Raw genomic sequence first — 26,152 nt, 5'->3', positions numbered from 1 at the left:
ATTTCCCTCCTCCATGACTGGGAATCTCCCTGACGGGGCTCCATGTGCAAGGCTGACCCCATCTTATCCCACCCTCTGAGTCACCTGCTCCAGGCTTCCCCCAGCCCCTTGGCTTCATGATGCCCTCCTCCCCCACTTGGGCTACAACACCCCACATGGGGCTCTACCACCATCTCTCTTGTGGGTGTTTTATAATAACTTGTTATCTCCCTAATTAATACATGTTCAAAGCAAAAGTGAAAAAAGTTGTGAAAATTATAATCAGTTCAGTTCAGTCGTTCAGTCATGTCCGACTCTTTGCGACCCCATGAACCGCAGCACTCCAGGCCTCCCTGTCTATCACCAACTCCCGGAGTTCACCCAAACCCATGTCCATCGAGCCAGTGATGCCATCCAACCATCTCATCTTATGTCATCCCCTTCTCCTCCTGTCCTCAATCTTTCCCAGCATCAGGGTCTTTTCCAATGAGTCAGCTCTTCGCATCAGGTGGTCAAAGTTATTGGAGTTTCAGCTTCAACATCAGTCCTTCCAATGAACACTGAGGACTGATCTCCTTCAGGATGGACTGGTTGGATCTCCTTGCAGTCCAAGGGACTCTCAAGAGTCTTCTCCAACACCACAGTTCAAAAGCATCAATTCTTCGGCACTCAGCTTTCTTTATAGTCCAATACTCACATCCATACATGACTACTGGAAAAACCATAGCCTTGACTAGACAGACCTTTGTTGGCAAAGTAATGTCTCTGCTTTTTAATATGCTGTCTAGGTTGGTCATAACTTTCCTTCCAAGGAGTAAGTGTCTTTTAATTTCATGGCTGCAATCACCATCTGCAGTGATTCTGGAGCCCAGAAAAATAAAGTCAGCCACTGTTTCCACTGTTTCCCCATCTATTTCCTGTGAAGTGATGAGACCAGATGCCATGATCTTAGTTTTCTGAATGTTGAGCTTTAAGTCAACTTTTTCACTCTCCTCTTTCACTTTCTAATCCCATACCTGACTGTTTTTCCTAAGGAAAGGGATAGAGTTATATACATACCATTCCTTCAAGTAAGCTTTCTTTACAAAGTACTGGATCAAGAACGAGGGAAAGCAATTGAGCTCCAAAGATGGGAGTGTGGTAGGAATAAACCTGACAGTGGTGTTGACACTGTGACTCAGTCGAGTTTGGGGTTTCTATTTGCTCTTCTGTTTAGCTAGGCCTCATTCTGTCATGACTGATAGCATCCCCAAAGTGCTTGCCTTCTCTGAATTTCGCTCAGGCAGAAAGACAGTGAGATCACCTGATTTCAACACTGGCTCCAATTGCCCCCCCTCCCCTGAATCCACATCATTCGAAATGTGATTTCACAGCTCTTCCCATAAAAATTGTGCTATTTTCCCTTTTCCTTGAGCTGGGGCTCACAGTATGACCTGCATGGGCCCAAAAAGCAGTGGGAGTGATGGTTATCTATTCCAAGCCTGACCCTTAGGAAGCACTGTGTGCTTTTCTTCCTCCCGGGGTCTTATCTTCCAGATTTACACCAGTTGGGCTACTTTCCTGAAGAGGAAACTTGGAAAAGAACCCCATTGTTCTAGCTGAGGTCATCCTAGATTAGCCTCAGCCAACTGACTTTCCACACAGACGAGAGAGCCCAGCTAAGATCAATGGAGCTCCCAGCTCAACTGTAGACTTGTGAGCAATAATGCACACCTGTTATATTGCTACATTACAAAGGTGGAAAACTCAGTGACTTAAAATAATAATTGATACATATGATATGAACTTGGTGAATGATAAAATGGAGGGCATTTAAATGGGAAAATGAGTTACATTCTTATTGTTTTAGAATACTCGGTTAGACCTTAATACCTAACCAACAAGGACCTACTGTATAGTAAAGGGGATTATACTCAATATTTTGTAATATCCCAGATAAAGGATATATATGTATGTATAATCACTTTTCTGTACACCTGAAATGAACATAACATTGTAAATCAACTACACTTCAATAAAAATTAAAACAAAACAAAACTTGAGTATTAGGCCTTTTTCTGCCAATTCCTTGGGCACATTACCTTGAATGAGAAATAGCTTTCTTTTAACCCTAATTTCCTTACACTGAGAAAGGAGACTCTGATCCCTGTCCTCTTTAACTGTTAATAATTCAATTGCTGTAAGTATTGAATAAGACAACTTGCTTGCAAATAAAATCTATAATTAGAACTATAATTAGAACCTCTCAATAACCACAACAGCAAAAGAAATAAGAATGATTATACTACTTAAAACAACCAAAACTTTGAACAACTATCCTTACAACAACTATAAAGGAAACATGAAGCTTTTGTAGATTGGAAGACTGAAAGGTTTTCCTGCATCTCATATCTGCTTTCATGTTAGGAAGTGACTTGTCCAAGTGAGCAAAGGTGGCACAGAACCAGAGGAAGAAAGACACAGAAGATCTAATCAGAATCAGTCCAGATACATACAAAACAGTGTCCTACAGCAGGAAAACCTGGTCTCTGCATCATGTATGCTACTGCTACTGCTAAGTCACTTCAGTCGTGTCCGACTCTGTGCGACCCCATCCCTGGGATTTTCCAGGCTAGAACACTGGAGTGGGTTGCCATTTCCTTCTCCCTGCATCATGTATACATGGGGTCAAATTCCAGTCCCTCCTTTTCTGTGCCTTTTTGGTATGATTAGCAAAATGATACTGTCACAAAAATCAATCTATATTTAATTTAAATTAATTATATGAAAACTTTTATGAATTTCAGAGTGCCAACTCACTGTGGCATGTAGTCACTATTTTGGGGAGATATTGCTAGGAAGGGCACATTTTTTTTTTTTTTTTTTTTTACAGATTTTAAGTGAAAGGCAAAGCAAACTAAAATGAAATGAAAACAATGATGCTGTAGCTGTTAATACACAGATCCTTTTAACTTAAATTTGGAAACTGTTTCCTAAGGTTTATCTTAAATTACAGACTATACGGTAGACAATACAAACTGGAGTGATGTAGAAAGAAAAAAAGAGTAACATCAAACATAGATTACTGTCTGTCCTTTTAGAAATATTCTTCAACATGAAAGAGGTATGTATAATCTTTCCATAGTACTTAACCTACACATCGTGTGGTCATCACTTTCATCATTGTTGATGGTAATTATATACATAAATTAAATCTTACTTATCTCCACTTTAACCTTCAGCAGTGCCAGTTATTTTTCTAAATGATGCATCTAATCATGTCACATTCTGAATTCAGGTTTTATGTTTTATAAACCTGGTTAACATTGAGTTCTAACTTTGTCCCTGCGAGGTTTATGACTGTGGGTACCATTCTTGACCCTGCTAAGCTTCAGAGTCCTTCCTTATCCCCAACGTGATGACTGGAATTTGAACCTTGTAAGATTACACTACAATATATGGTCCATGAGAGTTGCATTGTTTTTTTTTTTTTCCTACCTAATCATTGTCATATCCTCCAGGCTGAATGCTTGACACATAATAGGTACTCAGGAAACATTTATAGAATCAAGGATTTGGGAAATTATTTGAAATGATCTCAAGAGCATATTTAACTAATTATCTGGTATATATGAAGAATTTTTCTTATTTCATACTGTTAAGAGATACACCCTTTTGCAACTGGATGACTTGAAAATGTGAGAGAATATCTCTGCTTTCTCCTTACACATTTCTGGTTGCACACCCTGTAAACGTATTAACTAGATTTTTTAAAGGTTATTAGAAATTAAAAAGGCAAAAGTACCTCTTCAGAGAGAATATATAGAATAGAATCTCATTTAGTGAGTCCATGGCACCTAGAGTGACTTGTGTTGCCCATAAAAATAAAGAAGTAGCCACTTTACTGGTGCCTCCTCCATCCCTTTCTTAGCAATTAGCTTTAGTTTCGATCCTGACCCAGGGATCAAACTGAGGTCTCCTGCACTGCAGGCAGACTCTTTACCGTCTGAGCCACCAGAGAAGCAAAGTGAAAGTATGCGTCACTCAGTCATGTCTGACTCCTTGTGATCCCATGGACTGTAGCCCACCAGTCTCCTCTGTCCATGGGATTTCCCAGGCAAGAAAACTGGAATGGGTAGCCATTCCCATCTCCAGGGGACCTCCCCTGACCCAGGGATTGGACCCAGGTCTCCTACACTGCAGGCAGATTCTTTATCATCTGAGCCACTTGGGAAGCCCTCGAGCCACTAGGGAGTATGCCACCATAAAAAGATCTTGGATCATTTAACATTCTATAAAGACGGCAATGTTCCAGCCTTCTCTGTGGGTAGCAGGCAGAGGCTAAGCTTCTGTTCCCAGTGTTCTGCGAGACAGAACAACTTGAAGCTGACATCTTCATCAGAAACAAGTCAGAGCTTAGGAAGTAGGAGCATGAGTCCCGGGGACGCTCCACCCAAGGAATCCTGAGGTGCAACCACAGCAAGAGTGAGTCACGTTGGGCAGGGCGATCTGGAGGCATTCCAACTAAAGCAAAGCATCACAAGGAGAAGGGAAGCTGAGAGCAGAGAAAGGGACTCTGGATTTTCAGATGCCTATATCTTGTTATCACCTATGGAGAAAGGCAGGAAGGATTCCCTTTTCTTAAACTGTCTGTTCTCCAGAAAATGCTCTGGATTGAACGTGTCGGGTGTGGCCCACTCTGCGGGGTCTCTGTGCAGTGCAGTCAGGCTGGTCAGGATCATGGTCCCTGGAGAAAGCAGACGAGACTCACATAGACTTGACACGCACAACACATGTGTGCAAAGGGGCAGCAGTTCCCCAGGCTTCCACACTAAGGCTGACAGCACCCTGAGGTCCCTCAACATCCCCAACCCCCCACCTTCTGAGCCCAACCCCTAGGACCTTGCTCTTTGCCATGGGAGAGCTTAAAATGATGAGTTTTATCAGGTGACTGTGATTACTTTTGAGTGAAGAATGGATCTCTGCAGGACTTAGCATAGACCTTGGGAGAGAACACGTATGCATCAATGAACATGTATGCAACATGTATGAATAATGTGACAGTGGGCAGGCAGTTCTGGACCAAAATCAACTGAGTTGATCAGTAAAGAGGTAACTATGGGAGCTTCTACAACATGGGAAAAATCTCATTCATCTAACTTTCTCCCATTAACTGCCATCCATTATCTAGCACACTCCATAGAAGGTTTAATAATAGAATCAGGTCACCCAGTGGAAGGAACCACTATTCTTCCTGGCATGCAGCAAGAAACCCAGGAGTCCTCCTTAGAGGCTCACTTTTGCTCATTCTGCCTTCATTCCATCCTTCACTGTGCTGGTCAATTTCACTTGAAATTTCTCTTGATTCTATTGCGGGTAGCATTTTATATCAATTGCAACCTAGTCCAAGTTACTACCTTAGTTGTTCACACTCCCACAGTAGCCCCATCCATGCCTATCTTCTCTTCCCCATCAATGTACTCAACATACTGAAAGCAGAGTTAGTTTCGGACATGATTTTTTTATGCCACTCCTATCCACCCACCACACCTGGACCTTTATAGATACCCTTCGATAGCTCCCATCTCTCTTAGATGAAGGACACACCACCTGCCCCTGTGTGAGCCACTCTCCCTCTGCCTGCACTGCCACTTCATCAAACTTCTTTTAGTTTCTCAGTCACACCATTTGTTCCCACTTCTTTCCATGCCTCTTTTCATGGCGGCCTCTGTGCTTCCTCATGCCAGTGAGTACTGGCTGAAGCTGCCGCTGCCGCTGCCATTTCCGATGTCTTTATCCCTGGTGTGAGCAAAAGCTGTCCCTGACCCCTTGCTTCTGCAGGGGATCCTCCAATACTAGCAGGTAGGTCTGGTCCATCTCCTATGAGGTCACTTCCTTATACCCTGGGTCCTGGTATGCACACGACATTGGGTGTGCCCTTCATTTATGGAGTTTCTTTTCCCCGCACAGCCTTGTAGAGTTCCTGGGTTCAAAAGCTGCTGGTCTTCAAAGCTACATTCTCTGGGTGCTCCTCCTCTTGTTACCAGACCCCCAGGCTGGGAAGCCTTACACTGTGCTCAGGACTTTCACACCTGCGGCAGAATTGTTATTAATATAATTGCTTTCCAGTTTGCAGGTGGCCCACCTGGCGGGTATGGGATTTGATTTTACTGCACTTGTGCCCTTCCTACCATCTTCTTATGGCTCCTTCTTTGTCTCTGGAATGTAATATATCTTTTTGGTAACTTTCTTTGTTTTTTTTGGTCAATGATTTTTCAACAGATAATTGTGACTTTTATGTTTACATAAGAAGGGTTAAACCCATAACCTCCTACCCTACCCTCCTGAGCTAACTGACCAGGCCCCAGCTTTGTGGGACCTAAACCTTACACAACTTGAGGAGCACTCTCATTGTGTTTCCATGGGCAAGAATCTGGCTTGCCCCCACTTTTTCCCTTTGCGTTCAGTCATTTCTCTTGCTCATAGAAAATTGCATGCAGAGAACTGGTACCAAGCGCTTCAGAACTCCTCAGCTTGGGGCTGTGTGGAGAAACACTGCACATGATACCCCCCCCCCCCCCAGGTTATTATTCAAGTTGTTATTAAAAATCAGTCTTAGTTGGCTCACGGGGCCTCACAGAACGATACATTAGAAAAGAAAACCCGTTAGAACGAGTCTGTTGAGCTGGGATGGTTCCCTGGAGCTAAATCAATTGCTATGAATATGCACAGATCATTTGTGAAATCATTTAGCTCTCAATGTCACCCACAAGATGGTCAATCAGCAAGAAAATAGTAAATGCACTCACTGCAGAAACAGCTGCTTTTCCTGGTTTGCAGCGATGGTGACCAAGGGAAACACATTGGGAAAGTTCCTCTGGTTTTGCTTTGAGAACAATCCCAGGCCCCACACACAAGAGGGACTCAGAAAAACCAGTGGATCCTCAGAGGTGGACAGAGGTGGCGTGCAGTGTGCAGAGACGGCACTAGGGGGCGCAGGAGAGCCGTCTGCTGAGATTGTTAAGAAGGGTGGGAAGAGGCAGAGCAGAATCGCCTAGGAGAGGACAGGAAATTTAACAGGGAATCACACAACAATTGCAGGGAGACTCTTCCAAAGTCAAAGTAAAGCAGCTCCTGTGGAGAGAACATGTATAGTAAGAAAAAGATGAGCCTGGAAATCAGAACAGGTTTGTTTCTGGAACCCAGCTCCGGTCACTTTGAGGTTGAGAATTCAAATGCAAGATTAATAATTCTCTGAGCCTTCATTTCAAATTTCTAAAAGGAGGATAACAGAATTATTCTGAAGACTGATAAAGACATTTTGAAAGAACCTTTATAGTCCATGGCACATAATCATTGCTTAACAATTCTTTTCTGTTTTTAATACTTAATGCTGCATAGGCTTGGATTCTTTTCCCTTGTGAGGTAATCTCATTAAGGGGCTGTAAGTTAAAGCTGGAGAAATACCTTTGGGGATATGTTGGAAACACTAGTTTAATGTAATGTTGGTGCAGGTGATCTCAAATATGTATTCATATTTCAACATTCTATAGTCCCAGGATTGTGAAGGAGAATTTTCCAAAGTAAGTGTGGCAGGTCCCTGTGAGAAGCTCTCCTAAGACAAAGAAAAGGACGTCATGGCAAAGGCTAACTGAGAATTGCTGCCTGCTCTATCTCCACGAGTATTAACAATGCATGTGCTTGCATGTGTGCATGCTAAGTCGCTTGTCATGTCCAACTTTTTGCAATTCCAAGGACTGCAGCCCACCAGGCCCCTCTCTTCATGGGATTTCCCAGGCAAGAACGCTGGAGTGGGTTGCTGTGCCCTCCTCCAGGGGATCTTCCTAACCCAGCGATGGAACCTGAGTCTCCTGCTTTGCAGGTGGATTCTTTCCCACTAGCACCACCAGGGAAGCTCTGACAATGCATATCACATAGTAAAAACACTGGGAAATCTCATAGCAAGGAAAAGTCAATCTTTGCCTGAACATGTTTGACCTAGGAATCCGCCTTCTTCACCACAACACCTGTTAACATTTATTTGAACTAATTTTCCAAGGACACCAAATGAAGAAAAAAAATCTGGTATCATATCAACAGTAATACATCTCTCCCTCCATTTAAGTGTTTCCCTAAGACAAGAATACATGTGACTTTTCTAGTTGAGTTTCCTACTATTTACAAATAGGAGCTTGAAGACTATGGCTGTTAGTGAACCTCTAATTACCTTGGGCAGGTGGTATCCGGCCAGAGTAGTGTCCACTGCCACCTCCCGGGGCACGTTCATGGGGATGATGTTTCCTATTCTCAGCACCTCGTGGATGACAGCATCAGTGTAGGCTTGGAGTCTGGAACGGCTGAGTTTGGCTATTGTGATTGGCCAAGCACCCTGCCAATCTCAGCTTGGACTTTTTCTGAAAAAAGCAGAAGAGCTTCTATTATTCTATTTTCCCACAACTTTCATACAGCCTTGTCAAGCTAAAGAATGGAGTAACCAGAATCATAATGGCTAAAGCTATAGTAGGCTCTCCAGACTAGCTCCTCAGGAAGGTATGTGAGTGGGAAGTGGCCCTGGTATGAGACAAATCTGGTGGCAAACTCTTGCTCCACAACATGTCTGCTATGAGATCCTAAAGCTCTTTGAGCCTCAGTTTCTTCTCATTATTAGTGATGATGAATCAAATTTCCCTTTAGGAATATTGAGATTTATATGAACTGATTTATGGAAGCATACTGGCCTGGGCCAGGTCCACCCACTGATGCACTGACCTTGGATTTCGGGGTTCAGGGCCATGTAGAGAAGCCCCTAGAACAGGGTGGTTGAAGTTGTCTCTGTTCTGGAAAAGAAGAGGTCCAGGGTGTTGTAGATGAGGTTTTCTTCATGCAAACTTGAATCAGCATTGCCCTTATGCTAGAAAGCACGGTGATTATTGGCTTATTCAGATGGTTCTTAGTTGCCACAACAAAGGGGGCTTCATCCTAAAGAGAACAAGGAAGGAGATCCTTACCCAGGATAAATGACTTTCCTTTTGGCCATCTCAGGAGGCAGAGGCTTATTACTGAAGTATCATTAGCATCCTCCTTCCCCAAATGATGGAAGGTTTTGTTACCTTTGGTAGATAAAAATTGAGTCAGTTATTATTTTTTACTTCCATAATTTGGGTGAATCTATTATTACACTGGAATATAGCCTTTGGCTCCAATATGAGCCACACCATTTACTATGTGTACAACTTTATAGGAAGTGCTTAAAGCACAGTACAAAGAGACATACTAAAAAATATTACAGATAAATTAGTTTTCAATTAGCAATAATCATGCCTCGGATAAACCTCATTGGCTACGATACTGCCACTGCACAAAGCTTACAGATAAATTAAAATGGAATTCTTACAGAATGTTCAAGTGACCCACAGGAAGACCAGAAAGGAGAAATAGAGGAATAAAAAAAAGTGAAAAATAGAAAGTAAACAGTATAATGGCAGACTTAATTGTTCAGACCTCAGAAATTATGCTAAATATAAATGATCTAGATTAATGAATTAAAAGAGAGAGTGGCAGAATGAAAAAAATGACCCACCTATATGTTACATATAAAAACACATTTAAAATATAACCGTATAAGTAGGTTAAAAGTGAAAGAATGGAGAAGCATATGCTATGCAAATACTAATCAAAAGAGAGCTGCTGTGGCTAAATTATATTGGATAAAGTTCAGGCAAAGAAAATCATCAGGGATAAAGAAGGACATTATGTAATAGTTAAAGAGCCAGTTCACCAAGATAATGTAACAATTTTAATGTGCATGTGCCAAATAAAAGAGCTGCCAAATACATAAAGTAAAACTACCAGAACCAACTAGATACAGAAATAAGCCTCTAATTATAGTTAGAAGCTTCAACATGCCTCTTCTAGTAATTGATAGAATTAGTAGATAAGAAGTCAACAAAGGTATAGAAGCACTAAACAACAAACTCATCTCTTCAAGTCTAACTGACATATAGTACAGAATGCTCCACACAGCAACAGCAGAAGACATATTTTTTTCAAGTATGCATGGACTCTATCTTGGGTCATAAAACTAACCTTTATATATTTGTTCGAAGTTGAAATCATATAGTTAAATGTCCTCTGACCCTAATGATCTCCAAGTGTAAATCATTAACAGGTAAAGAAAATAAGAAAGATTTCTAATACTTGGAAATTAAACAACATATTTCTCAAAGAAGGTATACAGGTTTAGGATCTTAGCTTTAAAATTCTATATACTAATCCTGTCACTTAGTGCTACCAACTGGGTGTTTCTCCTAGAAAGTGATGAAGCCATCTCCATCTGAACTTGAGTTTGTAATGCACGCTTGTGTTGAAAGTGCTCCAGGCATTTCTAGGGAATTAGAACTATTCTTTGCTGAGTACCAACAATAAGCTATGTTAACATTGAACATTCCTTTTATTTAATCATCACAGCCATCTACCACAGAGCTGTTGGTCAGGAAAGTACCTGTGCTGAGAGGCAGGGAAGAAGCTGATGATTTTTGAGAGTGTTGGATGTTGAAGGGAATTTTAAGGAATTCAGAGTAACCAGTTAGGGACCACTGAGGTAAGAAGACTATAAAGTGGAAAGAGGCTACAAGAAGGGATCCATGTGGCTCCCTAAGGAATATGAACTCTGGGAAGCAGCAGGAAGCACTAAGAAAATCTTGGCAGAGGAATGACATTTTTAAATGAATACTTTATTGAGAGTGGATTGTAGATGGAGTAGCCCCTCCTCCCCCTCCTCCCCTCCCCACAACTGGCCCCTAATAGATCCTTTCCCTTTCTGGGCTGTATTCCAGCCTGCCTGCTATCCACTGGATGTCAGGCATGGGATTCCCTGGAGAACATGCTTAGATATCAGAAAAAGACAGGCTGGAAGTTTTTTGTTTCATCAACTTAAAGAATATTCACCACCTAAATATTTAAAGGTATGTTTTATTTGGTGGGAATTTTTAGGACTTTCCTCTTGGCTCAGGTGGTAAAAGCTTCTGCCTATAATGTGGGAGACCCAGGTTCAATTCCTGGGCTGGGAAGATCCCCTGGAGAAGGAAATGGCAACCCACTCCAGTACTCTTGCCTGGAAAATCCCATGGATAGATGGAAGAGCCAGTTAGGAGTCCATGGGGTTGCAGAGTCAGACATGACTAAGCGACTTCACTTTCACTTTAGGACTTTGAATCCAGAAGGCAGCATCTCAAGTAACAGTGAGAGAACTGCTCAGAGGAGGTGAAGATGGGAGCCAAATTATTTAGAAGTTTTGCAACAAAGGTTAGGTAGTCTGAAAGGCAAAAGATTTATGTTAATTAAAGGAAAACCAGATATCTCAAGTTAAGAAATTTAGTACTTTTCTATGTATGGAAAGATGTAAGAGTCTGGGCTCACTGAAATCGTTCCTTTGATAGGCACCTCACCTATCTGGGGCCAGTATCCTGTGTCCTCACATCCTGAGTTTCCTCAGGGCTCAACATAGGGAGTGGCTGCAGTCTGAAGGCTGCTAGGTGGCAAGTGTTCTTTTCTTCCTGAGTTCCCTCGAGGTTAATCAGCTCACCATCTGTGATGACTGCAATCGCTGATGACTCTGACATCCTTTGTATACTGATACAGCAGGAAATACTCCATTTCTCACGTGTTGGTTTGTTTCTCATTGGTTTGTTGCTCTAACTAGAGAGTCTGTCATTCTCTGAGACCAAAGGGGCGCTAAGGTTTATGGTTTCATCGTATCACAGAGAACTCCACAGACACTTGAGCTTCCCAACCTTCAATCACCTTCTCACCAAAGGATGGAACTCAGCCTGGTGAACCTTCAGAAAAACAACAGCAGCTGACATTTCCTGTGAACTACTTTATAACAAGGCACTGAACTCTCTGTTTTATATAAATTGCTTCAGTAAAAAAAAATTATGTGTATGCATTTTTTGTTCCATCTAGCAGTTAAGGAAAAATAAACATCTTCTCAAAGTTTGACAGAATTTGTTGCTGGTAGACCTGCCTCACAAGAAATGATTAATTAAGTTCTTCAGAAAGAAGGAAAGATATATAGAACACAAACAAAGATCTAAACAAAGGACATTAAAGAAAAAAAATTAAAATATTAAATCTTATTTGCTTTTACTTAATTGAGCTGATAGAAGTTTATTTAAAATAAAATTAGCAGCAATATACTTGGTGATTTTAGCATATACATAAATGATATGAAAGATAAAATATTGGAAGGGATAGAATGAATTAGGAAAATTCTACTATAATGTACTTGCACTACCAATCAAATAGACTAGTTCTACCTGAAAGTGGATTTGAATCAGTTGGAAATACATACTGTGAACTATACAGCCACCACTAAAATTTTAAAAAAGAAATATAATTGACATGCTAAGACAAAGAGAAAATGGAATTATACAAAATACTCAGTTAAAAGGAGAGAAAAAAAGAGTGAAAAACAAAAAGAAACAAAAAACAAAAGCAATGAACAGAAAATAGCAATGAATATGGTAGATAATAGTCTGTATCAATAACCACACTAAACATTAATATTCTAAACACATTAATTAAAAGACTGTCTGTCAGAGTCCATAAAAAAAAAAAAAAAAAAAACAAGACCCCTTTCAGATGGCTTTTTATTAAAAATGTACAGAAACATAACAGTTTTGTAGGTTTTGGATCTTGCAACTTTGCTGAATTAATTTGTTATTTCTAACAGCTTTTGTGTATGTGGTATCTTTAGGGTTTCCTACATATTAATATAGTATCATCTGCACACAGAGAAGGAGAGAATACAGCCTCACCCTTCAACAGAAAATTGGATTAAAGATTTACTGAGCATGGCCCCACCCATCAGTTCAGTTCAGTTCAGTCCCTCAGTATCAGTTGTGTCCAACTCTTTGTGACCCCATGGACTGCAGCATGGCAGGCTTCCCTGTCTATCACCAACTCCCAGAGTTTATCCAAACTCATGTCCATTGAGTCAGTGATGCCATCCAAACATCTCATCCTCTGTTGTCCCCTTCTCTTCCTGCCCTCAATCTTTCCCAGCATCAGGGTCTTTTCTAATGAGTCAATTCTTCACATCAGGTGGCCAGAGTATTGGAGCTGCAGCTTCAGTATCAGTACTTTCAATGAATGTTCAGGACTGATTTCCTTTAGGATGCACTGGTTGGATCTCCTTGCAGTCCAAGGGATGCTCAAGAGTCTTCTCCAACACCACAGTTCTAAAACATCAATTCTTTGGTGCTCAGTTTTCTTTATAGTCCAACTCTCACATCCATACATGACTACTGGGAAAACCATAGCTTTAACTAGACAGACCTTTGTTGGCAAAGTAATGTCTCTGCTTTTTAATATGCTGTCTAGGTTGGTCATAACTTTTCTTCCAAGGAGCAAGTGTCTTTTAATTTTATGGCTGCAGTGATTTTGGAGCCCCCAAAAGTAAATTCAGCCACTGTTTCCCCATCTATTTGCCATGAAGTGATGGGACCAGATGCATGGTCTTAGTTTTCTGGATGTTGAGTTTTAAGCCAACTTTTTCACTCTCCTCTTTCTCTTTGATCAGGAGGCTCTTTAGTTCTTCACTTTCTGCCATAAGGGTGGTGTCATCTGCGTATCGGAGGTTATTGATATTTCTCCCAGCTATCTTGATTCCAGCTTGTGCTTCATACAGCCCAGTGTTTCTCATGATATACTCTGCATGTAAGTTAAATAAGCAAGGTGACAATATCCAGCCTTGACATACTCCTTTCCCTATTTGGAACCAGTCTGTTGTTCTGTGTCCAGTTCTAGCTGTTGCTTCCTGACCTGCATACAGATTTCTCAAGAGGCAGGTAAGGTGGTCAGATATTTCCATCTCTTTAAGAATTTTCCAGAGTTTGTTGTGATCCACACAATAAAAGACTTTGGCATATTCAACAAAGCAGAAGTAGATGTTTTTCTGGAACTCTCATCAGAACAAGACCCAGCTTCCCCCTCAGTCAGTCTCTCCCATCAGGAAGCTTCCATAAGTCTCTTATCCCTCTCCATCAGAGGACAGACAGACTTAAAACCACAATCACAGAAAACTAACCAATTTGATCACATGGACCACAGTCTAGTCTAAGTCAACGAAGCTATGAACCATGCCAAGTAGGGCCATCCAAGATGGACAGGTCATGGTGGGGAGTTCTGGCAAAACATGGTCCACTGGAGAAGGAAATGGCAAACCACTTCACTATTCTTGCCTTGAGAACCCCTTGAACAGTGTGAAAAGGCAGAAAGACAGGACACTGAAAGATGAACTTGAAAGGTTGTTGCTGAATCACGCAAAGATGCCGGGGTTCTTGGCCTCGGGAGAAGAAGAATTCAATCCAGGGCCAGAGGTGAGGCTGGATTGCTCAGAGCTTTTGTGCAATAAAATTTTATTAAAGTGTAAGGGAGATAGTGAAAGCTTCTGACATAGACATCAGAAGGGGGTAGAAAGAGTACCCCCCTTGCTAGCCTTAGCACTGGAATTATATACTCTCAAATCAGTTATTACAGTGAATCAAAAGAATGTCTAGAGGTTGTAAAGACCTCACCAGACCTACTCCCAGGATTTAACAGAATTAGCCAGAAGGTTTATTCCAGAGACTGTCCTCAAGCAGGATACATTATTGTTATATAATCCTAAGGAATGTAGAGGGGGAAAAAAAGTTTGTCCTTTCTTCCTCCTTGAGAATTCCAGACCCTTCTCTCCATGGGGACCCCTAGACTTCTTATCAACTTGCCTAGGAATTGACTCTCTCAAACTCCCCAGGCTGGTAGGTGCCCAGTATGCTACTGGAGATTAGTAGAGAGATAACTCCAGAAAGAATGAAGAGACAAAGCCAAAGCAAAAACAACACCAAGTTGTGGATGTGACTGGTGATGGAAGTAAAGTCTGACACTGTAAAGAACAATATTGCATAGAAGCCTGGAATGTTAGGTCCATGAATCAAGGCAAACTGGAAGTGGTCAAACAGGAGATGGCAAAAGTTAACATCAACATTTTGGGAATCAGCAAACTCAAAGGGACAGGAATGGGTGAATGCAAATCAGATGACCATTATATCTACTACTGTGGGCAAGAATCCCTTAAAAGAAATGAAGTAGCCATTATAGGCAACAAAAGAGTCTGAAATGCAGTACTTGGATGCAATCTCAAAAACGACAGAATGATCTCTGTTCACTTCCAAGGCAAGCCATTCAATATCACAGTAATCCAAGTCTATGCCCCGACCAGTAATGCTAAGAAGCTGAAGTTGAAAGGTTCTATGAAGACCTACAAGACCTTCTAGAACTAACACACAAAAACAGATGTCTTTTTCATTGTAGAGGACTGGAATGCAAAAGTAGGAAGTCAAGTAACACCTAGAGTAACAGGCAAATTTGGCCTTGGAGTATAGAATGAAGCCAGGCAGAGGTTAATAGAGTTTTGCCAAGACAATATATTGGTCACAGTAAAAACTCTCTTCCAACAAAACAAGAGAAGTCTCTACATATGGACATCACCAGATGGTCAATATCGAAATCAGACTGATTATATTCTTTGCAGCCAAAGAGAGAGAAGCTCTATACAGTAAGCAAAAAAAGGCTGGAACCTGACTGTGGCTCAGATCATGAACCCCTTATTGCAAAAGTCAGACTTAAATTGAAGAAAGTAGGGAAAACCACTAGACCATTCAGGTATGACCTAAATCAAATACCTTACGATTATACAGTGGAAGTGACAAACAGATTCAAGAGACTGGATCTGATAGTGTGCCTGAAGAACTATGGATGAGGTTCATGACATTGTATAAGAGGCAGTGATCAAGACCATTCCCAAGAAAAAGAAATGCAAAAAGGCAAAATGGATGTCTGAGGAGGCCTTACAAATAGCTGAGAAAACAAGAGGCTAAAGGCAAAGGAGAAAAGGAAAGATATACCCATCTGAATGCAGAGTTCCACAGAATAGCAAGGAGAGATAAGAAAGCCTTCCTCAGTGATCAATGCAAAGAAATAGAGGAAAACAATAGAATAGGAAAGACTAGAGATCTGTTCAAGAAAATTAGAGATACCAAGGGAACATTTCATGCAAAGATGGGCACAAAAAAAGACAGAAATTGTATGGACTTAACAGAAGCAGAAGATATTAAGAAGAGGTGGCAAGAATACACAGAAGAACTATACAAGAAAGATTTTCATGACCCAGATAATCATGATGGTGTGATCACTCACCTAGAGCTAGACATCCTGGAATGTGAATTCAAGTGGGTCTTAGGAAGCATCACTACGAACAAAGCTACTGGAGGTAATGGAATTCCAGTTGAGCTATTTCAAACCCTAAGAGATGATGCTGTGAAAGTGCTACAACCAATATGCCAGCAAATTTGGAAAACTCAACAGTGGCCATAGGACTGGAAAAGGTCAGTTTTCATTCCAGTCCCAAAGAAAGGCAATGCTAAAGAATGCTCAAACTACCACACAATTGCACTTATCTCATATGCTAGCAAATTAATGTTCAACATTCTCCAAGTCAGACTTTAACAGTACATGAACCATGAACTTCCAGATATTCAAGCTGGTTTTAGAAAAGACAGAGGAACCAGAGGTCAAATTGCCAACATCTGTTGCATCACCAAAAAAGCCAGTGAGTTCCAGAAGAACATCTACTTCTGCTTTATTGACTATGCCAAAGCCTTTGTTGTGTGGACCACAACAAACTCTGGAAAATTCTTAAAGAGATGGGAATATCAGATCACCTGACCTGCCTCCTGAGAAATCTGTATGCAGGTCAAGAAGCAACAGTTAGAACTGGACATGGAACAACAGACTGGTTCCAAATTGGGAAAGGAGTACATCAAGGCTGTATATTGTCACATTACTTATTTAACTTATATGCAGAGTACATCATGAAAAATGCTGGGCTGGAGGAAGCACAAGCTGGAACCAATATTGCTAGGAGAAATATCAATAACCTCCGATATGCAGATGACACCACACTTATGGCAGAAAGCGAACTAAACAGTCTCTTGATAAAAGTGAAAGAGGAGAGTGAAAAAGTTGGCTTAAAACTCAACATTCAGAAAACTAAGATCATGGCATCTGGTCCCACCACTTCATGGCAAATAGATGGGGAAACAGTGGCTGACTTTATTTTTTGGGGCTCCAAAATCACTGCAGATGGTGATTGCAGCCATGAAATTAAAAGACGCTTGCTCCTTGGATGAAAAGTTATGACCAACCTAGACAGCATATTAAAAAGCAGAGACAGTACTTTGCCAATGAAGGTCTGTCTAGTCAAAGCTATGGTTTTTCCAGTAGTCTTGTATGGATGTGAGAGTTGGGTTATGAAGAAAGTTGAGCGCCAAAGAATTGATGCTTTAGAACTGTGGTGTTGGAGAAGACTCTTGAGCATCCCTTGGACAGCAAGGAGATCCAACCAGTGCATCCTAAAGGAAATCAGTCCTGAATATTCATTGAAAGGACTGATGTTGAAGCTGAAACTCCAATACTTTGGCCACCTAATACAAAGAGCTGACTTATTTGAAAAGACCCTGATGCCTGGAATGATTGAAGGCAGAAGGGGACGACAGAGGATGAGACATTTGGATGGCATCACTGACACAAGGGATATGAGTTTGGGTAAACTTCAGATATTGGTGATGGACAGGGAAGCCTGCCGTGTTGCAGTTCATGGGATTTCAAAGAGTTGGACATGACTGAGCAACTGAACTGAATTGAAGAAGTTTAACTTGATGTTTTTTATATGTTAAGTACATAAAATGAGAGATCACTGCAATCAAGCTACATTAACATAGGTCATCTCTGAAGCTACCCTTATTGGTGTGTTTGTGTAAAGTACTATGTATATACATATATGGGCTTCCCTGGTGGCTCAGATGGTAAAGAATCTTCCTGCAATGTGGGAGACCTGGGTTCAGTCCCTGGGTTGGGAAGAGCCCCTGGAGAAGGGAATGGCTACCCACTCCAGTATTCAGGCCTGGAGAATCCCATGGAGTGTATGGTCCATGGGGTTGCAAAGAGTTGGACATGACTAAGTGAACTTCAGTTCACTTCATATATGTATATATTTGTTTATATGTATTCTTTATATTTTGTATATTCACTGAATCCTTGAAAGAGACTTATGATGTTTCCATGTCTTGGCCCTTGTGAATAATACTACAGTGGACATAGTAGTACAGATGTCTCTTCATTAAACTAATGCCCTTTCTTTAGATATTTACCCAGAAGTAGGATTACTGGATCATAAGGTTGATCTATTTTAAATTTTTGAGTAATGTCTATAATGTTTTCCATAATGGTTGTGTCAATTTACTTACTCACTGACAGTGTACAAGGGTTTGTTCATGTACTTGCCAACACTTGATATCTTTTGTCTTTTGATAATAGCCATTCTGACAAGTATGAGGGGATAGCTCATTGTCATTTTCATTTCCCTAATGATAAGTAATGTTGAGCACTCACTGGTAACCTATTTCATTACTATCACTGTTATAGTTAATTTTTTATAAGTCATATTTGAATATAGTTGACAAATGTCTTTGACTAAAAAAACCCAGGTTCTTATTTTGGCTGTGCCATTCATTCTGCCTTGGTGAGCTTTGGCAAAACACTTTACTCTTTTGGACCATCTGTATAATGAGAATAATATTTTCAGTTCATACAGAGAGCTGTAAGAATTAAATCAGATTAAGGCAAAAGTTCTGAGCTATCTGATATCTACTAGGTTTTTGGTGAATTTGGGAATTTTATCCATTCTAATCAGTTTCCTCTGGATACAGTCCAGTAGAAGTTCTCATCCACACTTATCTGAACAGCTACTATCTGAAAGAAATATGGCTAATTTTCAAAGTGCACTTTCAAATAAGTGTTAATTTTTTTAAAATTTTAATGAAGTCTAGCTTACTGTTTTGTTTCATAAGACATGCATTTGGTGTTGTATGGAAAATCACTGAGAAACTCTCAAGGTCATCTAGATAGCTTCCTTGTTATCTTCTAGGAGTTTAATAGTTTTGAGTTTTACATATACATCTGTGATCCATATTGAGTCAACTTTTGTGAGAAGTAAGATCTGTGTCCAGGTTCATTTTTTCTATAGGGATGTCTAGTTATTCCAGCAGCACTTTCAGAAGATATTACTTTTTTTTCTAGATTGAATTGCATTTGCTCCTTTGTTAAAGGGCTGCATTTTTCTGAGTCTATCTCTGGGGTCTTTATTCTGTTCTGCTGATCCATGTGTCTATTCTCCACCAATACCACACATCCTGATATGCAGCTTTATAGTAAGTCTTGAAGTCTGCTGGTGTTAGTCCTCCAACTTTGCTCTTCTCCTTCAATTTTGTGTTTATTATTCTGGATCTTTTGCCTTTCCATAAAACCTTTAGGAACAGATCATCAATTTTGTATTATGAATTTATATAAAAATGAGTGGTAAGTAAAGAAAGTTCCCATGTTTAGCTTGCATATGATACTAAGTTGTTAATTTCAAATTCCTATTGTTCTTTGCTGGTATTTAAAGAAATTAACTTTTCTGTGTTAATCTTTTTTTATTTAACACTTTTGTAGTACAATCCAATGTTCTATCCTAGAGCCTTGCTATCATTGCTTACTAGTTCCAGAAGGCATTTTGTTAATTTCTTGTGATTCTCTATATAGACATTTTGTTTCTTTCTTGGTAGTGTGTGTGTGTATGTATATATATATATACATATATATATTTTGTCTTTTGTCTCATTTTCATATTTCATTAGCTAGGACTTCTGGTACAATCTTGAATAAGCTTCTCATCATTGACTGTGATGGTAGTTAGCCATGAGTTCTCTGTAGATATTTTTTTTATCAAGTTGAGGAAGTCCTTCTCTATTCTTCATTTGCTAAGAGTTTTTTTATTACTACTGCATGTTGGAGTTTGTCAAATGCTCCTTCTGCATCTGTTGATGAAATCATATGAATATTCTTCTTTAGCCTGTTGATGTGATGGAGCCTCATTAACTAAATTTCAAATCCACTTTGCACCATAGAAAAAAATCCCACTTGATCATGCTGTATAACTCTTTGTGTAATCTCTGGATTTAATTTACTAATACTTGTTTGAAGATTTTTTCACTTATATTCAGAGAGAGCTTGATTTTTCCCTTTTTCTGATGTCCTTGGTTTTGTTTTTGTTTTTTTTTAAATTGGTGCAATGCTGGTCTCAAGGACTGAATTATTAAGTATTTTCTATGCTTTGATTTTCTGAAAGAGACTGTAGCAACTTGTTATAATTTTCTTCTTAAAGTTCAGTAGAATATATATTTGAAAGCTTCTGGATCTGGCGCTTTCCCTTTTCAAAGTTTACTATTTATTTTATTTCTTCAATAGATATAGGCCCATTGAGATATCTGTTTCTCCTTGTGAGTTTTTCTAGACTGTGTTTCAATGAACTTGCCCATCTATCAAATTTGCGGGCACAGAGCTGTTCATAATATTCCTTTCATGTCCATGAAATGAGTAGTGATGTTGCATGTTCATCTATAATAGTAACTTATACCACCTCTCTCTTTGTCTTAGTTAACTTCACTAGATGTTTGCCAATTTAAAAAAAAATGAAAACTTTTGGGTTTGCTCATTTTCTCTATTTTGCTATCTTCAATTTTGTTCACTGATGCTTTCATTTTTATTATCTATTTTCTTATGCTTTCTTTGGATTTAATTGTTTCTTCCTTTTCTAGAACCATGAGGTAGAAGCTTAGATTGTCTGTTTTAAACCTTTCTTTATTCTATATAACTTTTCCTCAAAGCACTGATTTCATTGCATCTACACATTTTGATAGCTTATATTTTCTTTGTTTAAAGATATTTTTTTGAGATTTCTTCTTTGATCCGTGTTTATTTATGTGTTGTTCAATATTCATGTAGTTTTAAGTTTTTCATATACTATTCTTTTATTGGTCTCTAGTTAACTCCATTTTGTTATGAAAGCATAATTTGTGTGATTTCCATATGATATTTGATAAAGTGTGCTTTATACTTAGAATGTGGCCTATTTGGTGAATGTTCAACATGAGCTTGAGAAGAATATGCATGCTGCTCTAGTTAGATTATGAATCTATTTAGAATTCTATATTTATTCTATATATATTCTACATTATGAATATATTATGAACCTATTTAGATTCTATAAATGTCAATTGGATCCAAGTAATTGTAATATTGCATGGCTCAATTTTGCCTTTACTGGTTTTCTGACTCTTGGTTCTGTCCACTGATGGTAGAGGGATATTCAAGTGTCTAACTATAGTAAGAAATTCATCTATTTTCCCTTGCAGTTCCACCAGTTTGCAGGTGCATACACATTATAGAATTGCTATGTCTTTGTGGAGACCTGATCCTTTTGTTATGTACTTCCCTTTTAAAGTTTATGATAATTTTCCTTGCTCTGATATCAGCACTCAGTACAGCTACTTAACTTTTCTTTTGATTGGTGTTAGGATGGTATATGTGCAGAGGGCATAGCAACCCACTCCAGTATTCCTGCCTGGGGAATCCCATGCACAGAGGAATTTGGTGGGCTATAGTCCATGGGGTCACAAAGAGTCATACATGACTGAGAGATTAACACTTTCAATTTTCAGGAGGGTATGTCTTCCTCCAACTCTTTAATTTCTTCTGTGTCTCCATATCTAAAGTGGGTCTGTTTGAGACCCATGCAAGACAGGGGTGAAAGGAATATTCACAACCTAGGTGCTTTTCAGGAAAATCAGTGCCTCATCCATGATGTCACAGAACATGTCATAGGCTGGCATGCTATGTGTCAGACACAGACACAAAGGAGTAAAGAGAGGGAAGCTTGAGCTTCCAAAATAGATGAGGAATAAGAGAGTTATTAAAAGGACAGAAAAAAAATTATTTTGTAATGCTTTTACAGATCTAGAATTTATATTTTACAGTCTCTCAATGAGCTTTGAGAAAAGAAGAGATGTTTTGCATGGGCAGAAAGTTCAACTACCCTCAGTCCTGTGTCCCCAAGTTTCTGGTTAATTGTGGTCACATGCTACTTGGGTCTGGGCCCCATTGCATCTATCAGGCCAGATGAGTGTCCAGGGGTTTTCCATTGATTCCATGGGAGTAGGTAAATGCCTGCCCTTATAGAGTAATGGAAAATGCACAACAGAGTAGGAATGGACCTCAGAGATGACTATACAAAGCCCTATATTTTATAATTTAGGAGACTGAGCACAGACTGAAAAGTATTTTGGCCAATTCTTAGTTTCCAAAGAGGATGAACTGATTGGGGGAATAAAGAGTGGAAGAAAATGTCTCAGATGTTCAGGAAGTTCGAGGTCTGGTTTGATTCCTTTTATTCTGGAAATATAATTTGCAGTGCTTTCCAGAGAGGCAGCTTTCCAAGACTTTACAAGGAAAGTGCATTTGGGTGATGCAGCTGGGGCTCTCAGTTTCCTGCTGTTGTTGTTCAGTCACTCAGTTGTGTCCAACTCTTTGTGACCCCATGGACTGCAGCACGCTAGGCTTCCCTGTCCATCACCAACTCCCGGAGCTCGCTCAAACTCATGTCCACCGAGTCGGTGATGCCATCCAACCATCTCATCCTCTGTTGCCCGCTTCTCCTCCTCCCCTCAACCTTTCCCCGCATCAGGGTCTTTTCCAATGAGTCAGCTCTTTGCATCATGTAGCCAAAGTATTGGAGCTTCAGCTTCAGCATCAGTCTTTCCAATGAATATTGAGGGTTGATTTCCTTTAGGATTGACTAATTTGATTTCTTTGCTGTCCAAGGGACTCTCAAGAGTCTTCTCCAGCACCACAATTTGAAAGAATCAGTTCTTCAGTGCTCAGCCTTCTTTATGGTTCAACTTTGACATCTGTACATGACCATTGGAAAATCATAGTTTTGATTACACAGATCTTTATTGGCAAAGTGATGTCTTTGTTTTTTAATGCTGTTTAGTTTTGTCATAGCTTTTCTTCCAAGGAGCAAGCGTCTTTTAATTTCATGGCTGCAGTCACCATCTGCAGTGATCTTGGAGCCCAAGAAAATAAAGTCTGCTAATGTTTTCACTTTTTCCCTGTCTCTTTTCCATGAAGTGAGTTCTAGTTTAGCTCAAACCCTCCCCATGCACTTTAGGAAGCACAACCATTTCTGTTTGACTTCCAGTTGGCTCTGACAGACGCAGGATAGATCCAGCCAGACTCTCTCTCTCTCACTCCCTCCCTCCCTATTTCTATTTTCCTTTCTAATGGTGCCCACTGATTTAGTTTTTCTCTGAATCCCAGCAACAGGATTGAAAAGCCCCATGTCTTCATGGCCCTTTTTGCTCTGAGCTGTTTAAATTCTAACAGCCTTAGGAAGAAAGACCTTCTATAAGGTTTAATGCAGTTTACCAGGTTTCATTGCTTGTCTGCATGTGGGTTGGCATCCCAACCCCATGGGCTTTCAGTGGGACCTGGCCTTCCAGTTGATGGCATTTTCTCTCCTTAGTACCCACACAGGAGGGCTGAGCAGGATTCCTGCATTTCTGTCTCCTTATATACTATACTCTGTCAATGCTCATCAGGTGTGTTTAGGCTGGGGATACATGTCAATCACAGTGACAATCAATTTTGAAGAAAATATCACAACCACCATGTTTTTAAAAACAATAAGGGGGTTTGGAAATCATGCATGAGGGAGGTTTTAAGGTAAGAAGTCACCTTAAAGTCAGAAAATATTTCCACATTTACTTCCCCCAACTTGCTTTCCATGTGTGTTTAAATTTGGTGACATTCTATTTGGCTCTGGTGTCCAAGGTCAAGGTAGTGTTTTCTTAGGTAAACCAGAGAAACTGCTTTTCCATAGAACCGTGCTTATCAATCAGGAATCTACCTGCCCTGCTGACTTCCCAGGGGCCAGTCTGAGGGAGAAGCAGGATAAGCTTGCCCAGTGCTACCAAGTGTGAGGGCCTTTCTGGCTGACCTCCATGGCTGCCCAGGGCCTAACGTCTAACTCTTATCCACCATTTGGCACCATTTTGATCCAGGCCATCTCAATAAGCCAGAAGCAAATGACACAGAAGGTGGTAGATCACAACTATGAATTTTATGATGTGCTTTATGGGTTCCAAGCCTGTAAAGCCCTTTATTTCCTCTGATCTTTGCATTAGTTTTTCTTTTAGAGAAGAAATCATTTTCCACCTTATATTTCCCAGATGAAAATGAAATTACTCACAACTGATTTGCCCAAGGCCCCACTGGAGACGGTAAAGCTGGGGTTTGGATCCAGTTTCCTCTGAGTCCAGTTCCTGGGACCTGTCCTAGAGGCACTGGATGCTGCTCCCTCACTTCTGAGCAGGCGTCCTGCCTTGGGGTGGGGGACAGGCCCATTCTTCTTGCTTTCCTTCCCCTCCCTGTCTTGACAACTTCAGGCCCGAGGAATAGCACAGAGGCGGTAGCTGACTGGGGAGTTGGTCAGGCTTTCTCTGAGCTTTAGGCTCAGCTTCTCATTCGCTGGAGGCTTGAAGGTAAATTTTTGCAGAAGTGAAGTAAAGAAAATAAACAACTCAGTCCTGGCCAATTGTTCTCCAAGGCACATCCGCTTTCCTAAAAGACAAAAATATGAGATGAGTTACCTGCTCAGATGGTGACTGTGTCTCACAAGGACTGAAATCTTCTACCACGTCTTAAAAAACCCGAGCAAAGTGAGAGCCTGATAGGCCCTGGGCCTTTATGTAGTTGGCTTATTTCATGGCAACCACCTTGTAAACCTAAGCCCAGTTAAATGAATCTACAATCGCACAGCTCAGCACTTTCAGGGGTCAGGATGGTAAGGCACAGCGTGCAGATGCAGGCTGTGGACAGAACAAGAGAGGGGCTGGGTTGACCTACACATGGCGTCTAGCCTAAAGTCTTTCAAAAATCCATTAGGAAATGATGATGACAAAAGCAGACAAAAAGCAAAATTCTGTTTTAATATTTTTCAATCATTATTTAAAAAAAAACTGTTGAGAAGTATAAGAAAGTGAACATCAGATGAAGCCTTCTCAAGTATGAGGCATGTTCTCTCTACATCATGTTTCCCTCCATCGTGACTGGGAATCTCCCTGCCAGGGCTCCCCATGCAGGGCCGAACCTATCTCATCCCACCTCTGCACCATCTCTTCCAGGCTTCCCCCAGCCCCTCCCCTTCATGATGCCCTCCTCCCCACTTGGGTTACAATACCCTTCTCTGATCTCCATTATCTCTCTTGTGGGTGTTTTAATGACTTACTTTCTCACTAATTAATACATGTTCACTGCAAAAATGAAAAAAAAAGTCTGAGAAGTATAAAGATATAAAAGATGTTTGTAATCCCATAATCCAGACAAAACCCTTGTTAACATTTGACATATTTCCTCACTGTCTTTCTAAAGATTCTCCTGCACACCCATCACTGGGATTATTCTCTGTAGTTAATTCTGGGCATTGTTATTGTTACTTTGGTTTTTCCCCATGTCATGAAATATTCTTCAAAAATAGTTATTGTATGTATGCCTCAATTTTGTCCTCTGCCTGTAAGCAGTTGTTGAAAAATAAGATTAGAGAATGCCTGCAAATGTGTTTAATAAATCAAAATATGCTTCAGAATTATGTCCTTTTTATATAATTTTGTGCCTGTGTTTCCCACTAGCAGTTCTTAATCATCTCTGTTCCCCTCTCTCTGCTCTCTTTACATATCACTAATAGAACAGTACAGTGAGGACATCAGTTAAAAATGAATCAAATGAAGAAATTTGTTCAAATGGTACCAAACCAGCTGTATTGTAAATACTGAAAATTCTCCTCGAGCAATCCAGATTTGTGACAAAAATGGACCCACAGAGTCAGGGTCCAGGTTTACAGTGTTTGTTTCATCAGTAACCAGTTCTGGGCTATGAGTAAATAGTCTCACCAACCTACACCATTTTCAGTTGTCAAACTTGTAAAATAATCTCCTAACTACATTATATGGCTGAACAAGGATATAAGTAATATAGGAGACATGAATTTGATTTTAAAATCATGAAAAGGAGAGCTACTTGATTCTACAACTTCATTCTGGACTATGGGAAATGTGGACCTTCTCCCTGGTGCTCCCACTAAATAACTAGATCAATCACCTCACTAGGAATGAGAGAATTGGTCTAGGGTTTCTGAAAAAAGGTCTTTCTCTTCTTG

General features: G+C 40.2%; 1 protein-coding gene and 2 pseudogenes across 1 annotated transcript in view; all 3 read right to left on the bottom strand.

Annotated features, from left to right (window-relative positions):
• LOC133039982 (cytochrome P450 2J2-like) overlaps positions 1-8,752 on the bottom strand; it is a 46,987-nt pseudogene extending 38,235 nt beyond the window's left edge.
• The window catches only part of LOC133040293 (cytochrome P450 2J2-like), a 41,402-nt gene continuing 23,530 nt past the window's right edge, over positions 8,281-26,152 (bottom strand). The window contains exons 9-11 of the mRNA XM_061120017.1: positions 24,188-24,558; positions 8,728-8,937; positions 8,281-8,372 (exon numbers count right to left, since the gene is read on the bottom strand). Of these exons, the coding sequence (XP_060976000.1) occupies positions 24,380-24,558 (179 nt within the window). The 3' untranslated portion in view covers positions 8,281-8,372; positions 8,728-8,937; positions 24,188-24,379. The remainder of the gene's footprint in view (positions 8,373-8,727; positions 8,938-24,187; positions 24,559-26,152) is intronic.
• On the bottom strand, positions 9,203-9,324 carry LOC133041904 (U4 spliceosomal RNA; annotated as a pseudogene).

The sequence above is a fragment of the Dama dama genome, chromosome 20 (assembly GCF_033118175.1).
Source record: "Dama dama isolate Ldn47 chromosome 20, ASM3311817v1, whole genome shotgun sequence".
In the NCBI taxonomy this organism is placed as follows: Eukaryota; Metazoa; Chordata; class Mammalia; order Artiodactyla; family Cervidae; genus Dama; species Dama dama.
This window is presented reverse-complemented; position numbering and strand designations above follow the sequence as displayed.